The sequence below is a fragment of the Parasteatoda tepidariorum genome, chromosome 5 (assembly GCF_982258835.1).
Source record: "Parasteatoda tepidariorum strain Cologne lab strain chromosome 5, Ptep-v5.0, whole genome shotgun sequence".
Classification (NCBI taxonomy): Eukaryota; Metazoa; Arthropoda; class Arachnida; order Araneae; family Theridiidae; genus Parasteatoda; species Parasteatoda tepidariorum.
In genome coordinates this window covers 108,602,490-108,621,540 of record NC_141759.1, presented here as the reverse complement: position 1 = coordinate 108,621,540, position 19,051 = coordinate 108,602,490, and the positions used below count along the sequence as shown (strand labels likewise).

The 19,051-nt window shown below is 30.9% G+C and overlaps 1 protein-coding gene across 7 annotated transcripts in view; it reads left to right on the top strand.

Annotated features, from left to right (window-relative positions):
• The window catches only part of LOC107445069 (endoribonuclease Dicer), a 42,537-nt gene that overhangs the window by 8,016 nt on the left and 15,470 nt on the right, over positions 1 to 19,051 (top strand). For all 7 annotated transcript variants that reach the window (XM_071185472.2, XM_016059389.4, XM_087164753.1 and 4 more), the window contains exons 3-8: positions 4,585 to 4,747; positions 5,953 to 7,364; positions 8,433 to 8,581; positions 11,414 to 11,558; positions 14,782 to 14,857; positions 18,449 to 18,591. In XM_071185472.2, the coding sequence (XP_071041573.2) occupies positions 4,585 to 4,747; positions 5,953 to 7,364; positions 8,433 to 8,581; positions 11,414 to 11,558; positions 14,782 to 14,857; positions 18,449 to 18,591 (2,088 nt within the window). The remainder of the gene's footprint in view (positions 1 to 4,584; positions 4,748 to 5,952; positions 7,365 to 8,432; positions 8,582 to 11,413; positions 11,559 to 14,781; positions 14,858 to 18,448; positions 18,592 to 19,051) is intronic.

The window sequence follows — 19,051 nt, the reverse complement described above, 5'->3', positions numbered from 1 at the left end:
TTTAACGCGCTTTCTTTAATTGGAATTCATCGTAAATATAAATTATTTTGTTAAACACTTATTTCCACTTTGTAGCGTGATTTCGAAAATCCTGAATTTTTTATTAATTTCAATAAATGCTTTTTGGTGCAATTTATTTGTGACAATTTCATCTTAAATCTAAGTAATTTTTTTCCTTCTTTTTTTTGCTATTCTTTCTTCTTTTAAGCTATTTTTTTCTGTAGTTATTGCTATGCATTCCCACGTACTATAAAAAATTCCTGTAATTTTATTACGACATGCGAATTTTAAATCGCACATTCGACAAACTTTATTCTTGCTGAGTTCAGCATAAATTTAAGTAATTATTATTATTTATTTATTTTTTGAATTGCCATACTTTTCCACGTGATTTTGTAACTACGATGTTATTACAACACGCAAAAAGGAATTCCTTTCTTTGTTTTTTTTTTTTTTTTTTTTAAAGAAAAGTTTATTAATAACGTTCATTGAAAAAAATGCTGTGTCATAATAAAAATGCCTATAAAAAGAAAAGTTAATGAAAAAGAAAAACAGAAAAAGCAAATCGTTCTTAGTTCCTAAAACAAAACTTTAACACTGAAAATCAGTTTTCTATGTTTCCAGTTATTTATATTACAGTACAGGGAAAGAGTGATAATAAATTAATAGTATGAGACGTTCTGTTAAAATGCTGCGTTATAATAAAAGCAGCAGAATAAGTCAAGAAAAAAGAATTAAGTCAACAGAAATGCTCTGAAGCAGAATAGAAAAAAAGCAAAAATGAAAAAGAAAAAAAAATTCTTTCTCAGTTCTCAGAATTAGAAGTATCAAAAATTACGAAATAGATTTGTCTGATTGAAAAAAATTTAAAAAAAAAAAAAAAAACAAAAGAAAAAAAGCAGTAATTCAAAAACTTGTGGTTCAGAATAAAGTAATCTAGTTTTCCAACTTTCTTTTTTCTCTTTGTCTTCTAGAAGATAAATTTGCAAGCCATGTGCAGAAACATGGATTTTAAAATTTTAGAAATTTATGTTATAATATAATAATTCTTATAATAAACAATACTATAATATAGTCAAAATACAATTTTATATTATTTTTTATCATATCTATACAAATTCAAAAGAAGAAAAAAAACTTAGAAAAATAAATTTTTAAAAAAATATTCTGAGGAATATTTGACTACTCATTTAACCAACTGAATTTTTGACTAAAGTGCTAAATGCTCATTAAATCCCTAATTTAAATGCAATATTACAGCAACCTGAGAAATTCAAAAGTGGTGGAAAATGTGAATTTTTAAACTGCCCACTGTTTGTTGCTTAAGTAATCATTTTCGATTAAAAAAAAAGATAACGTTTACTATATAAAAAATCTAAGAATTAATAAAATGAAATAATGAAGTACATTACTAAATAAGTATTGAATTTTATTTTGAACTATAAGTTTTATTTTAGGTTTTTGTAGAAAACTTATAAGTTTTCTTCAATTAAAATATTTAATTTGAATTTATATTACTTAATTCTATATTAATTTTTTTCTTACTTTCATTTTGCGAGCTTTGAAGTTTTTTTTAATTAGAATTTATCTTTAAAATGAATTTTTGTATTGCGTAATATGATAAAAATGGCATTTTTTCTTTTTTTAAAAGTATAAGTTTTTTTTATTTTCAAATGAATTCTAATAATTGAACGACTTTAATTTTCAACAAATATATTACTAGGTTTATTAATAAAAAAAAAACTAGAACACTAATGTTAAAAGAAATATTACTACATTTGCCATTAACGTGTCGAAATACATGTGCGGCCCTTCGTTAGTCAACCTGCTGTGCAAGTGGCCCTTTACTCAAAAAGGTTGTGCCCCCCTAAATTATCAGATCTTATATATACTGTATAAGTTAAAGATGAATGTGAAGTTAAAGTTTGATATTATTGCTGCGACTGAATTCAAGTATAAAACTTCCAGTATGTTTTATTTAAAATGACTGGAAGTATAAATTTTATTTTGCAATTTTTTTTGTAAATATTGTTTTTTATGTATATACTTCAGAACTTCGTTTTCAACAGTTAAGCTTAAAAACGCAGTTTATTTTATTTGTTTATAAGGGAGAGCCAGATACATAATAAGTTTATTTTCAAGATTAATATTCATATTTTATCTGAAAATATTTATTCTAATCATCAACTCGAGAAAGAAAGACATATCTGAAAAATTTCAGTTGTTTCCCCGGGTCTTTCAAAGGTATGTGTAAAGTTTTAAATATATTTTTAGTGAACTAAGAAATATTAAGATAAAGGAAAAAAACCTCGTTTTAATTTTTTTTTAAATTTTTCAGTTCAAACTGTAGCCTTTTTTTCTTAGAAAATTGTAGTTATGTACACTGGTTATCATAAATTAAGGAAAATTCACAAAAATCGCGATAACTCAAGAAATTACACATGGAATTTTATGAAACTTACCCACAATATACAACACATAGTAAGGTATTAAACAACATAAAAAGAAATTATCAGACATTAATAGTAGTATAGAAATTAGCACATGTATAAAATAAACAAATTGGAAGTATCGGTTTGCAATAGAAAAAGTACCTTTAATATGGAATATGATTGCCTCTAGAAGCAATACAGCACAAACAGCGATGTGTGATGCTTTCAATTATGCGGTCTATCAGTTCAATAGGAAGTGAGAGCCATTGCTCTTGTAAAGCAGTTGCAAGCGTGGCAAGGGTCTGAGGGGGCGGATTGATGGCAGATACACGCCTCCCTAGAGCATCCCAAACGTGCTCGATAGGATTCAAGTCCGGGGATCGAGCTGGCCACTCCATGCGAGTAATTGTTTCCTGTTGAAGATAATCATCAACAATGCGAGCTCTGTGTGGTCTTGCATTATCGTCCTGTAACAGGAAGCAATCACCAATTGCCCCGGCATATGGGCACACATAAGCATCAAGGATGTTGTCTCGATAAACCTGAGCATTCACGGTTCCCCTTGGAAAGACATGGAGGTATGTGCGCCCTCCTAAGGATATGCCTCCCCAAACACAGACACTGCCTCTTCCGTATGCATCTCTTTCACGGATGTTTGATGGATGATAACGGGTCCCAGGTTCTCTCCATATCAAATAACGTCTACTGTCACTTTCTAGACTAAACCTGGACTCATCCGTAAAGAGAACAGGCCTCCATTGATCTGACGTCCAGTGGACATGTTGTCGGGCCCACTGCAAACGGTCTCTCCTATGGCGTGATGTGAGCGGCACGCAAATGGCTGGTCGTCTCGCATACAGACCACCTTCGTGGAGCCTTCTGCGCACAGTTGACGTTGACACCAACCTTCCGGTGGCTGCAGCAAGAGAGGATCTAAGATGTGTCGGAGTAGCGGTTCTATTCCTGCGTGCACTTAATGTCAAATATCGGTCATCGGCACTGGTCGTAACAGTTGGCCGTCCTTGACTGAACCTCCTAGATGCCGAATCTGTGGTTTGAAATTGCCTCCAAAGTCTATGGACCACAGATGGACTCACAGTTAGCCATCTGGCCACTTCTGATTGACTCTGCCCTGCCTCTAGTCTCCCGATGGCTCTCCATCGTAGTTCTTCAGGCAAATGATGCCTAGAGGTCATTATTACGAATTGGCTATCTCAGATTTTCAATGTCGCAATCACAGTAAAATTTGTGTGCTTTCTCTCAAACTTGGACTTTTATGCTCCAGGCAGATGACGTAAGCCGAGTGCAGCGCCACTAATTTGCATATTGCAATTTTACTCAGCTACTCTTAGTGGACAACATATGCAAATTTTGCACGGTTTGGCTTACTTTTGAAAGAGTTATCACTATTTTTGTGATTTTTCCTTAATTTATGATAACCAGTGTATTTGATAATTATAATTGTGATTAGTGATAAAAGTAAACTTATATATAATTATTCATTTTAACTATGCAAAGAAGGCTAAGATATCTGCCCTTTTTCTAAAATACAATGTTCTTTTTTAAACTTGCTCTTTTTTTTAAAAGTATAGTGCCCTTTTCAATTTTTAGCACCCTGCCCTTTTTTTAGTCTAGAATGAACCCTGCATTTTATATTGTATTGTAAACTTAATTTGTTTAAATATTGTTTCAGTTAAAAGTGTTGTTGTTTTTTTCTTGAATTTTATCCCACCTTTTTTTCTATATTTTATATTATTGTGATATAATCAGGTAGTATGACAAAATAAAAATTTATATTCAAAAATTATTTTGAGAGTTAATAACTGTTAAACTTAAAATTACCTTATTAGAGCATTGTGTTATATAAAGTAAAAAATGCCATGTCTATGGCTGGTTAAAATGCAACAATGGAGTTAAAATTTGCCCTGCTGAAACAGTAATTTTTATTTCGAATTTTATTGTGAACTTTGTTTCAAAATTTCAATTTACACTTTAGATATTGCAATACTAATTGCCTTTTCATAAATTTCTTTTTCTTCTTCTTTTTTTGCTTTGAATAATGATTACTGATTCTACATGTGCACAAAATCTGCTATCATGTTTTAAAAATGAGTTGTTTTATGACATAAATAACATTGTTGGATGTATTTAGATTGAAATATTGGAGGAAGCAATGAGAAAAAATACGATTGCTTGTTTGGGTACAGGAACTGGAAAGACATTCATCGCAGTCTTATTAATTAGAGAGAATGCAAATGAAGTCAGAATACCTTTTGAAGAAGGAGGGAAACGAATATTTTTTCTTGTTCCTACAGGTAAAGACATTTTTTGTTGTTAAAAATTCTGTTACAATTTCATGCAAATTTTTTGCTTAAAATGTGTCTTTTTTTTGTTTTAAGACTGTTTTTATAAAATTTTATATTCAATGCCTTTTTGCTAATAAAGAAAAATTAAATTTTATACTTCACCTAATGTAAGAAAAAAAAACTTGTAATCAATCAATAACTTTTTCTTATCCAATCAATAACTTCTTTTTATGGTAAAATGACTGGAATTGCTCTGAAAGAATGTAATGCATTTTAAATAAATATTGATGCAATCATATTGCATCCACTGGTAAACAATAAACATAATGTGATATCGCATAAGTAAAATAAATATTTTGCTCTTTTAATGCTTTACAATTTGCATTAAGTGCACTTTTAAGCGAATTACTTTTTACATCTGTAAGACAATTTCTTCAGTGACACACTTTTTTTTAATTATAATTTCAATCTCCTGAAAAAGCAGGAGTTAGAATGACCATGAAATGAAAATTGATTTTACATGTAATAAACAAGATAATTCTGAGGTGTTTTTTTTTTTTAATCTTTTTTTTAAAGAAATCAGGTAGTTTTATTTTCATATAATGTTTTATATCATTTTCAATAACCAAAGAAATTATCAGTGTGGATAAATTGAAATTTTAAATATTTTTGCTTATAACTTATCTCATTTAATAGGTTATGATTTTCTACACCAAATTTTTGAATATAACTGCTAACACCAAAACCAAATAAAACTGTCAATTTTCAAAACTTGCCAACCATAGGAAGTATTATCAGACAGAAAGTTCAGCTAGATCATCATACAAAGAGTTTCTTATTGAAATATTACTTTGTCATGTGACACCTTCTTGTGATAAGAAATTTTATTTTTAATAATTGGTAATACAAAGCCTTTGTCATTTTTAATAATAATACAAAACTTCATTAGTAAAAAAAAATTTTTAATTATATCTTGAGTGAAAATCTTTCTTGTACTAACTAATAAACAAACTCTTTTAGAAAAATGCAAAATCATCTTTTTGAAACATTATTTGTTAATAGGTAAAGACAATAAAAAAAAATTACTAGTGTAGGTATTGTCATTTTCACCTTAAGCACCCATATACAGTCTGTTCAAACTTAAAAATTGTATTTATTACCTTCCTATAATATAAAAGGTTAAAATAAAATTAAATAAAACTTTATTTCTACAGTTCCTCTTGTCAATCAGCAGAAATTAGTGATATCCAAACATACTGATCTGAAGGTGAAAGGTTTTTTTGGTGAAATGCAAGTGGACAGCTGGAGTATCGACGACTGGCGGAAGGAATTCATCGCCTCCGAAGTATTAGTGATGACAGCCGAAATATTCAGGATAATCCTCGACCACGCCTTCATTTCTCCCAAGCAAATACAGCTCCTAATATTTGACGAGTGTCACAGAGCACAAAAAGACCACCCTTACAGGCAGGCTATGAAGTACTTGCACGACAAGCAGGATGAACTGCCTAGAATTTTTGGTCTCAGTGCTTCTCTGCTGAATGGAAAGTGCAAACCTACTCAGTTGGAAAAACGACTGAAGGAGCTGGAGGCCACTATGTTGTGCGGCATCACGACTGCCAGCGACATCGCAGAGCTGCAGAAGTACGGAACAGATCCCGACGAGTATGTTGTGTATTTTTCCAGCTACGTAGAAACTGCCGCCAATCTTATGAACCAGATAGAGAAAGTTACCGCAAACTTGAAAAACGATAAGGCCGTTTCCGAATCACAGTTGACTTTCGAGAGCCCGCTGCTGTTGGACGAATTCGACGTCATTTTCTTCGATAAACCAGTAAAGTGTTTGAACTCTTTGCGCGAGACTCTGAAGGTGTTGGGCCCTTGGTGTACTTATAAAGCGGCTGAAATATATTTGCGAGAAATTAAATCGCTACTACAACGTCCCTTTTCTGACAAGTACAAGGACAGTTTAGAAATTGTTTATGAATTTTTAGGATACGTGATGTCTCAATGTTTAATTTTGAATGGGAACACATTAGAAATTCGTGAGGCGTTCCTTCCTGATAAACTGAAAAGACTTCTACAAATATTTGTGGCAGCAAGGAACTGTGAAAGAATTTCAAATCCTGCCGTGGATAATGTCGAAGTAGATTATGATTTTCTACATTTACTCAAATCACCGAAGAGGATAAAAAGCAAGGTTCAAATTTCGTCCATAATTTTTGTCAAACTACGAATAACAGCGTACGTTTTATGCGAATGGTTGAAAGAAATAAAAACAGCACACCCAGATCTCGACTTTTTAAAACCCGATTTTATTGTGGGCCACGGTAGCTTGGGTCTCACTGAAACAGCTATGTCGGAAAAACTGCAGAGAAAGAAAGTGCGTGCCTTTAGAAATGAGGATTGCAATGTTTTGGTGGCAACATGTGTTCTCGAAGAAGGAATGGACATAAGGCAGTGTAATGTCGTCGTCCGGTTTGATCTGCCTCCTGAGTTCCGATCGTACGTGCAGTCGAAAGGACGTGCGAGAGCGAAAAACTCCATTTATGTTTTGATGGTTGAAGATGGACTGGAAAGCTCTAAATTTCTTCAAGACGTGTGCAATTTCAAAACTATTGAAAAGGTAAAAAAAAAAAAAAACATTCTTTTTTATTTTTCCCTACTTTATGTTTTTGGAAAAGAAATGCTCTGTGAAATTTAGATTATAAATTTTTTTTATTTTTTTCTCAGATTTGGTTCTAAAACAAAGTTTTATCAATTCAGAAATCCACTGTACATACAATTTTCACAATTCGTTTCAAATATATCCTATCTTAAGATAATATTTCAGTGCAGGTTTTTGTTTCATAATAACTTGTTTGCGTGAGTAGCTGTCTCATGATAACCTTATTCATGTGTTTTTGATGTTATTTACTCCATGTGTGATTTGTCTCATAGAACTTTGTTATTATAAGATTCTGTCAAACAATACTTTGTCTTGGTAAGACTCTTTTTCATGATGCTTTATTCTTCTAAGATCTGTTCCCATAATATTTGGCGAGAAATTCACACGGTTTGCTTTGATTTTTAATACTTAAAACAATATATATATATATATGAATACTGCAAATGTAACAAATAGTGATTTCGAAGAAAAAGGTATATTTATTTAGAGAAAGTACGTTTTTGTCTCCAATATTGTAACTTAAAATGGTGTCTACGCTAATAAGCATATTTGAGGTTGCTCCTACGAATCGTTAGTTCAAAAGTTATTCAAGGTAGTCTGTGTTTTTTTTTTTTTTTTTGGTCTACTGTGCATATAGATATATATATATATTCGGCTTATTTTTAAAAATGTCATTTATCAAAAGGGTTGTCTGTTATAGTGATTTATTAGCTGTTAATAATTTGAAGTTGAAAATATTTTTGAAATGTTGGCATAAACTTTATGTACTGTAAAACTTTCAAAAATGATTTTAACTTTTTAGGTTTTTTTTTAATGAATATGGGGTAGCTATGCATTTCTTTTTTCACCTATTAAATATTCAACTAATTATGAAATAAAATTTCTGTAAGTATCTTCTTAAAAAAATCTAATTTTAATTTAGATGGATTTCATTGTATGTTTCTACTGCTCTTTGTTTTAATTATTATTAGAGACTATGATAAAGCACTTTTTCTTCAATTACGACAGAATTTGTTTCTCTTAAAGCTGCTCCTGTCCAGATGTTACAAACGTAGTCTACCTAGTGAAGAGGATATTTCAGAAGTCATGGCAGACAATATAATTGCACCTTATATGCCTTATGGAGTGAGCGGTCCTCGAATCACTATGACCTCTGCTGTCTCTTTGATTAACAGGTGATGTATATTTTGTATCCTGTTGTTAGTATTTAACAGAAATTTAGCTGGATAATTTCTTTTACTGTGTTACACATAAATAAAAACAGGTTGATTTTTATCTTTATTTTATAACCATCATTGAACACCAGACCCAATTTTTAGGTTTACGACTACTAATATTAAACTCCATAGTCTTGTAATTTTGAACCCAATGCAAAAGACAAGAGAACTCCTGGATCAAGTATTGGGAGATTTTACCTTCGTGGAGGACTTTTTGATGGAATCTCTATCCCTTGAGCCATCACGGCTCACCTTAAGTTTCGATACATAACGTCAGAAGATAGAAGCCCTTCAATTCACCCGTCAGCAGAGAGATATAATTGTTCAAGCGCAAATCATGATTTATGCCATACATATCTAGCCTTTATTTCTAATTATTTAAAACAGCCAAGCAATTTGTTGTCAGGGGCCCTATTACCAGCTTCACGGAATCTGATTCCGATCGAAATGAAACTCTCGTGACGTCATAAATCCGTGAATGTCAATTAGGCCCAATTACGAGCTCTTGATTCCGATCGGAACTAAATTCCGATGCGAAATAATTACGAATCCGATTCCAGCAGGTTTAGAGCAAGCGAAATCTAGATTCTGATAGGAGTTTGTTTATTTTAGTGATCAAAATGGCGCTATTTTCTGTCATTACTACCAATTAAAGCCAATCTGAAAAGCATTTTTCTAGTTTTTCTTAGCGTGTAACACAAAATTTGAAAATTAAACTTCATCTAAAATAGGGTATTTTTATAACTTTCATAAAAATTATTGCATTTCAATACTTAAATTGCGGCTTATTTTGTTTTACGGATTGAGTTAAAAAGAAGAGCTTTTCATTATACTCAGAAAGATGATACCTTATCTATTTCATAATTTTATAACCGTCGTCGAGCAGCTGACCTAATTTTGTGTTTAAGACTACTGATGTTCAACTCCGTAGTCTTGTAATTTTAAATCCAATTTAGAAGACAAGGAGAGTCCTGTATCAAGTGTTGAGTGAAATCTGCCTCCGTGGAGGACTTTTGATGGAATTAATCCTCATTTCCGTTACATGGAGAGGAAAACCTCCCACGGTTAGCCTGACCTCAAGGAGACTCCCGATCTTCTGAGCCACAACGGCTAGGCCTGATTGATAATAAAAAATAATTGCTTATAAAAAAATAATTTCATTGAGATAATGTTGAACATTTAGTTGAAATTCTATTACCGCAAAGCAATCTGAAAAACATTTTCATGGTTTTTCTTTGCGTGTAACGCAAAATTTGATAATTTTAATTTAAACTTAATCATGGTTAAAATAAATTATTTTTGTAACTTTTATAAACATAATTTTTCGCTTACTTAAATGCGATTAATTCCGATACTTAAATTGCAAGTTACTTTAATTTTTGAGATTAGTTAAAAATATAATACAAAAAATATAAAGAGCATCTCATTATATTCACAAATATAATTAGCTGTCTGTCAAAGATGCTAAAAAGTGATTCATTATATAAAAAAAATTCATAGCGATTCCTGAACATTAAGCTGGAACTCTTTAAGCGTCAAGCAATCTGAAAGATATTTTCGTGGTTTCCCTTTACGTGTAACACAAAATATGATTGTTTTCTTTAAAAAAATAATAATAAAATAAAAAATTTAAAAAAAAACATAATGGCAGCAATGTTTAAATATTTACATAAATTTTGAGTTATTTTATCTTTCTTCCTTGTTAAAGCAAAACAAAATGAAGAGCATTTGATTGATGGCAATTCATTAGCAGGGTAGATAGTCTTTTACGGACGTTACGAAATGATTTGGCAGATTTCTTCATATTAAATGCTAGGAATAATTATTTTGATGAAAAAGATTTTTTTTTTAAATTCTCATAGGAAAATTTAACAAATTTACTGTTGCATTATAATAGAACTAGACACTTCAAACTAGTAATTATGGTTGAATAAGCAAATATCGGTTTTATCCTTCGGTTTTAATTAACCAAGCAAACCAATTAACTTTAATTAATCCCAAAATTGCTTGCAATGAAAATAATTATAGACAATCTTGATTTTCCTTCTGGAATTTTATTATAATTGCATTCAGTGGTGTTGGATATTGCTGGCGAATATGGATTTTTGTATGGGAAGCCATTTTTTAAAGTAGAACATATGAATTTTTAAGCTTTCACTTCTAAGTTAATGCTATTTTAGCTCGCATAGAAGAAGAGAAAACAAACATATCGTTGCCAGATTAATAAATTAGAATTATAGTTATTTTCTAATTGGTCAAAGTTAGTCCCGCCTACAAACTTCAATTTCACTGGAATCGTGCGGAATGGGGATTTTGATTCTGGATTCCGATATGCTCATGTTACGGCAAAGTGGGTTTTACGAAATTGGCAATCCGATGAAAGCTAGTTTCCGAGCGGAATAAATTCCGATGAGTTGGTAATAGGGCCCCAGGTATGCCTTCAAATGAAATCGTATTTTCTTGTATTTAACAGTCAAAATTAAGTTAAGGTATGCTTTGTTCATTAAATTAGCCTTCTTTTGAAAAGACCTGTATCCAATCCGATAATGTGACACCATCAAAATTAAAAATAAATTTTTTCACTTCCATCTGAAACAAATTGTTTTGTTTATGCCGTATTTTTATTTATGTGCAGTTTTTGCTACTGTTGAATTCTAATTTTTTTTTTTCAGAATAAATGATATTTTTTAAATAATTAATTTTTTTAAACTAATTACTACAAAAAAACACATTTTATTTGATAATGGAAAATGTGCTTTTGCATGTTAATAATAATAATAGTCTTTGCAGGTACTGTTCAAATCTTCCCTCTGATATGGCAACTAAGTTAGTACCTCGTTGGACCATCCAGAAAGTGGATCCTTTATTGCTGGAATCGGAATATGTGTGTGAGCTCAAAATGCCCATCAATTCTCCCCTAAGAAAAACCATCATTGTAAGTTTTGTCTTCACTGGCTTTTTTTATTGTTTTACTAAATCAGGAGTCTGTCCAGGTTAAATTTACTACCGTTTAGCGGTGCCTTCACAAGTTCGACTTTAAGAAAAACGGTTTTCACAAAATACTTTTAAAAAAGCAAGCTCTGGTGCAATCTGTGGAAAAGAGGAGCTTTTCTGCCAGCCGTCTTTTACGAAAAGGTAGCACGCGTTTGGTCAGATAGGGAAATGTGGTTAGCCTGACAGGTCGCTTACGCTATATCAAAGCGAGTTTTTTTTTTCGATGAGTTTTTTGAAATGAAATGAAGAGGCTCTCCATCTATAAACTGTACAGAAAGTTGAAATTCAAACATTATTCTAAACATTTGAACATTATCTTAAACACGACTGTAAATTTATTGTAACAGACCTTAATTTTTTATGAAACATTTTTTTCTCTTTCAAACTTTTTTCTATATGACCTAGTTGAAAGTGTTCTCCTAGTGAAAGTAGCTTTTAGTGCTAGTACTGTTAAATGCATGTTTTTATTAACTTCAAGTTGAAATTTAACTATGGACAATGATTTTTACGGATTTTTAATTTTGGATTAAGGCCAAAATCTTACAATATCATAATAATTTTTGAATATATGTGGAAACATATATAGGAATTTACCAGTCCTATTTTGAAAATATTTTCTTACTTTACCATATTGTGTTGATTTTTTAATATCATCTTTAATTCTCACAAATTATGTCTTTCACAAAATAGGTACCTCTTAAAAAATCCTAGACAGACTCCTGCAAATATTTCTGTGAAGTATAAAATTATTATGGGACAATATATACACAGTGGCAGAATTTTTTAGAGCTATCTGCAACAAAACTCTCTAGCAATAAATATCTTTCTGCAATATACTTTTAATAATAACAAACATCTATGTTACTAATTTTATAATAACAAAAGCCCTGTGTTTACAAAACAAAAACTGTATAATTTTTTTTAATTGAGCATGTAATTATTCTTTATTATAATATTATGGGGATATTCTTGCATTTTGCTGGGAAGAGGGGGGGGGGCTCAAATTATTTCCTTCTTCACATTTTGTATAGTAATTATCTCAATAAAAAAAGTAATTATAAATCATGAAATGCGTAGTAGTGATTGCCGAAAAACGATTGACGACGAAATCACATGAATTGGATTCCTCAAGTGCATGTTTTGTTTGAGATTAGACTAAATAATATTGTGTTTAAAATATCAGATTTAAAAACTATGGAGAAACCAATACCAATGACTGCCTGAAATTCGATAGAATTATTGCCTTAAAAAGTAAGTATTCAAATGCATGATTCGAATTTTTTATATTGTTTGAAACATCGTTTATCCACGTGAAAATCAATGACTGCCGAAAATACAATTGAAACATTACATTGATTTAGGATACTATCAGTGTAAAATGAGCGCATCAAAAAGTGATTATCTAAATGCATGACTCTATTAAAGTAAATTTCTACTTGTTAATTTCTGTTAAATAGAAAAGTATTATTTTTTTTTTTTGCTTTTCAAAAGAAAAATCTTTCTGCCAGAACTCTGCGGCAATGTCGCTGTGACTCAACTACGGGGATCATAGATATTTTCAGCTGCAAGCATTTTGTTTAGTAAAAGTTATCATGATATTTATGTATGTGAAATAGTTTCATTAGTGCCTAATTTAATCAATCTTAACATGCTTTATATTTAACTATGCTTATATTTAAGGCTATATCCCTCGCAATCGCATTAAATCTAAATGGTCAATTTATATTATCCCAGTTATAAATAAATCAAGTTATTAAACAGAAAATTTCTTGAAATAAATTTTAAATATAGTATAAACTTTATATAGCCTAAGTGATCATAATTTATGATCATTTGTAATCTATTTCTCTTTTAAAAGAATGCAATAAATTCATACTTTTCTCATTGATATCCATTCTCTTTCTTCAGCCCTTTTCTGCGGTTATTTTCAAGTTAAAACATGTAGTCTTTGCTTTTATATATATGTTATTTTTCCAAAATGTAAGCATCTTATTTTTAATGCATTTTTCATTTTAAAGTGTACTTTTTGTCTTTCTGTAATGTAGAAAATGTGTGTTTATAATAAAGTTGATATATTACTAATTTTTCGGTTAGTTACCTAGTTCTTAAAGCATTGCTTTATTAAAATGAACCCTGTGGTAGAAGCTTTTTGAGTCATCTGTCACAAAACTCTCCAGCACTTATATCTTTCTGTGAGACACTTTTAATAATAGCAAACATATATGTTACTAATGTCAAAAGCTCTGTGTTTACAAGAAAAAAAAATGTAATTTTTTTTTAATTGAACTTTTAATAATTTTTATTCTAATATTATGAGTGATATTCTCATATTTTGTTGGGGGGAGGAGGAGGGCACAAATTATTTCCTAAGTAATCATTACAATAAAAAATGATGAAATCCGTTGTAGTAATTGCTGAAAAAAGATAAACGATGAAATCGTCTTCTAAAATGCATGTTTTGTTTGGAGATTAAGTTGTTGTAATAATAAATAATATTTTATGAAAAATGCTGCATTCTGAAACTATGGAGAAATCAATAGCAATAACTGCCCAAAATTCAATAGAATTATTGCCTTTAAAAGGAAATACTCAAATGCACAATTCAAAATTTCTATATTGTATGAAATATATCGGAATATTTAAAATCCGTGTGAAAATCAATCAATAACTTGCCAAAAATAGGATCGAATCATTACATTGATTTACGATACTATTTGTGTAAATTGAGCATGTCAAAAACTGATTATTTGAATCATGATTCAAGTATGTGTAAATTTCTCAAAAGAAAAATCGTTCTGCAAGAGCTCTATTGTGTTCTGCGACAATGTCGCCGTGTTGCTGCGATTCTGCCATGGGAAAAATGAATTGAATATCTGTTTTAAGTGTGAGTAAATTAAGTGAAGCGTCAACTGCATTATCATTCACTGTAGGCAGTAAGGTAAAAGAGACACTGTTTTATATATATTATTAAAATATTCTTTAGACATTGTGTGATTATGTTATATGAAAAAAATTGACAGATCACAGATGCCACTATCTATTAAAACCTTCACATTTATGTATCTCTTTCTCAGTATTTTCTAATTTTAACACTTTTAGTTCTTTTAACAGTGTTCTTTCTTGGGTTGCTTTCATACTGTATTCTAATTATATTTCTTTTTTAGAGTGAACCTATGAGGAAAATGAAATTAGCTAAAATGTCTGCTGCCCTAAAAGTCTGTCAAGCGCTTCATGATATTGGTTAGAAATTATACTTTCTTTCTACTAAATAATTAAGAATTTTGAGAGCTCTCTTTAAGTCATGTCATATATTTGTATCCCTTCCTGTTTATAATCTCCATGCAAAGTAACAGTTATAAACATTTGCTTATAAAATATTGAAATCTTCTGCAATTTTAAAGTAATTTTTTTTCGTATTTTGAAATAATAATTTTGTTATCAGTTTAAAATTACTCCAAATATTTTGTTTAATGTTGTTAAATTATTTTAAACTTATTTTTAAAAAAAGGTAAGACAAAAATTACCGTAATTTCACGGAGACAGACCCCGGTGTTATTGATTTAAAACTTGAAAATTTAATAAAAGGCGTATCTAACGGGGTGGCCTATATAGCATTACTTTTTTTTCTTCATAGCATTATTTTAGAAAATTTTGCCTTTTAAAAGCCCCACTGGAAATTTCATCATCATTTTTTCCACCTGTTACTTATGCTTTTTATTTATTTTTTCATCTTTAATTTTACTCCAAAAAATGGTCAATGCACCTGGAATTTCCTCCCATGTTTCTTAGAATCTCTTTCTGGAAACCGCTATCTGCAAGAGAACAAAAGTTTCTCTTTCCCTTCTGCCATAGGAACAGCAGTTGAGTGCAGGGGGCGGGCGTGGAGTGGAGAAGCATAAATCAGAAAGGAATGTATAAAGAAAATCAGAGTGGTGCCATTGATGACATTCACTGTGAAACAAACACTAACCCTCCCCGTTTTTTCCAGGAAATACGTCTCTTCCACATGTCATGGTTTCATCAGTAAGTATCCACTCCCCTTTTTTTTTGCACTGATGAAGGTTGCCCTTTGAGCATCCGAAACAGCTGTCTGCAATTTATATATTTTTTGTGCTCTTAAACGTTGTTTTACCTTACTTTGTATTTCAGCACAAAGGTCGCCCTTATGTGTATTTCAGCACAAAGGTCGCCCTTATGTGTATTTCAGTAAAACTTGTTTTTAAGTTATATATTTCGAATGCCTCCCATTAAGAGCAAAAGTTATACGGCTGCATTTAAGCTTTCAGCAATTAAAAGAGCTGAAGAAATTAGAAATCGGACTGCTGCCCGAGAATTTGATGTAGATGAACGGTGCATCCGGAGGTGGAAGTCTGAAAAGGGTGTCTTGGCTACTCTACCCAAAACTAAGCGTGCTCGGTGCAATGGCACTGTTGGGTGGCCAGTGCTGGAGGATAACCTGGCGGCATGGGTAAAGGAGCAGAGGGCCGAAGGGTTGTCCCTCTCTACTGTTCGAATTCGCATGCAAGCGAAATTAATTGCTTCCCAGATGGGAATTCCAGATTTTAAAGGAGGCCCGAATTGGTGCTTCCGATTCATGAAGAGAAAGAACTTGTCAGTGAGGCAAAAAACCACAGTAGGTCAACGATTGCCTACTGATAAAATTGAAAAAAAAGGCTTCTTTTTTAACTTTTCTATCAAAAAAGATGGAGGAACGTGGACTTAATCACGGACAAATGGTAAATATGGATGAGGTTCCGCTTTCCTTTGACTGCCCTCCAAACAGGGCTGTGGAAGAAACAGGAAATAAATCCGTGGCCATAGTAACCACTGGCCATGAAAAAATGTCCTTCACCTGTGTGCTTGGGTGTTCCGCAACGGGGGAGAAGCTTCCCCCGTTGCTGATCTTCAAAAGGAAAACAATACCAAAAATCCATTCTTGTAGGATTGTTTTATTTTTTTTGTGTATTTAACATCCTTTTATTGGTTTCTTATTTAACTATTTAAGTTATATATATGTGAATATATAGAACATGTTTTAAGTCTGTAATAAATACCTGCTTTGGTATAGTATAATCCGGCACAGCGTGTTCGTCGATTTTTTTATTTGCATTTTTTGAGGGCGCGGCGTTTCTCCGCGAAATTACGGTAAGTTTTTTTTATAAAAATGTTTGTATCTCAATAAATAATTTAGCTAACAAAATTTCATGTAATTATTGCAAATAACAACCCAAGTAATGAATGCAAGTTACAAGCTTATGCATTTTGCCATATTACTATACACTGCCATGTTATAGCAATAGTTTCAAGTTTATAGTAATTTATTAATAAGTATGAGAAATCGTATGATTTTAACACCTCTAAAGTTATAAAAATAAACCAAGTATTTCTTGAGAAATTTTTTAAGTTGTCAAAAACTAAAAGTATCTTTACTGTTACTGTATAGTAAATCATGCGTAGAATAGTTATTTCAGCTTGATTATTAAAAAACTTATAGGATTTCCGACACTACGATTATTTTAATAACTAGTTCGAAGTTTACTATAAAGCTTAATTGGCATTGGCGAACATAAATAATTGTTGTTGTTCACAAAATTATATGCAGCAATTTGATTTAAAAAATTTTGCAGTTATAACTGCTAATTTTCACATGCTTTTTTTGAAATCTTGTAAAAAATTCAAATCCCATACCTGAGTATTGACGTTTTGATGCAATATTTCTATCTTTTTTTCACTCGTTCTGTATACTTTCGAATTCTTGATATTTTTAATATGATATAATGTATTACAATGGTTAAATATCAAAACATATTTTTAATTAGTCCCTTTTTAACGTGCCATATTAATTTAATTTCTTCATAGGTATACACATGGTTTTATTATCAATCTATTTTCAATAATTATTGCCATTAATTTCACAATTTTTAAAATCCTTTTTCAGTGTGATGACGACTTGCAAAGTGCAAAAAAGAAGAACATGTAATTTGTTTTCAATATATATATGTGTAACATAAAAAGCCTCAATTAATCTTTTTATGTTATTCCTTTTCTTAATTTAATATTCAAAACGAAACGCTTTCCCACAATTTTAATTTCACATCCTGTCCATTAATCTATTTTTCGTTCAAGTATGCATTCATTAAAAGTAGGACATTTTCCCTTTTGCTCTTTGTGGGAATTGCGTAACCTATTTAATAAACCAATTACTATTAAGATTTCCCTTATTCCCCAACTTTTATTAAGGAGCACAACGATTTTGTGTCACTCTCTCTCATTTCCATCATCACATGATGATTAAATAAAATTAATTTGCTCTTTTTAAAATCCTGTGTCTGTTTGTTCTGCTCACATGACGGCCACCATTTATATATGAAATTTTTCTTTCTTTCATTTTTATGAAATTGCGCAAAATGGAGTCACTGAAATGAAACATTTAATTTTATAGAGGAGTGATTAGTTTTATTGCATTTGTGCTAGTAGAAATACAATTCCAGATATAAATGTAAGAAAAAGAATAACATATTTATTTATTTTTTTGTCAAATTTGTAATGTTACTTTAATTGTTTACTTATGATTTTTTCTCATTCATTACTTATGATTTTTTCCATTTCATTTCAATGGTTAAAGGGTTCTTTGAATGTTTTTTTTTTTTTACTTTGTTGCAGTAAAATTATGAGAAATCTTAACTAAAATATTTTATTTATTTAAAAAAATATTTAATTAGTTTTAAAAGAATTAGTTAAAGTTTTAAAAATGTTTTTTTTTTTTTTTATTATTATTATTTTGCTAAAGCATTACATCAAATATTTAAGATTTTATGTATATTTAATTAGGAGAATTGAATGATCATTTAGTTCCCATCAGCTGCCTAGTTGAGAAAGCTTTAGATGAGGAGTTAGGAGATATTGAGAAGGAAGAAACTGAGGATGGAACCATACCAGGAACAAACAGACGGAGACAACTTTACGATAAACATGTAAACCAAATTATTCTAGTAAACTTCACATTATCTGGGTCATAACACTTTGCCAAACTAATAAGGGAGATTCCCCTGTTTTATATAACTATCAGTTATAATAGGCAAATATTTATTCTGCAATAACAATGCACGTTAAATCTGTTGAGTCACAAACTCCTCCGTGTTCCCATAACAAATTCTACCTCTGGGGGTACTGATCCAGGAGTTTCTGGATTGGCTCAAAATTACAAGGTTACGGAGTTGAACATCAATAGTCGTAAACCCGAAAATTGGGTTGGCTGTTCAACGACGGTTATAAAATAAAATATAAAACAATCCTATAGGTGCCAGTATAGCCTGATTGGTAGGGCACTGGGCCCATGTCCAAAAGGTCATGGGTTCTGCAACATGCAGTATGTTGGTTGTTTATAGTTTAAGTCGAGCCGTGATGGTTCAGGGGATAGAGCTTTCAATGAGG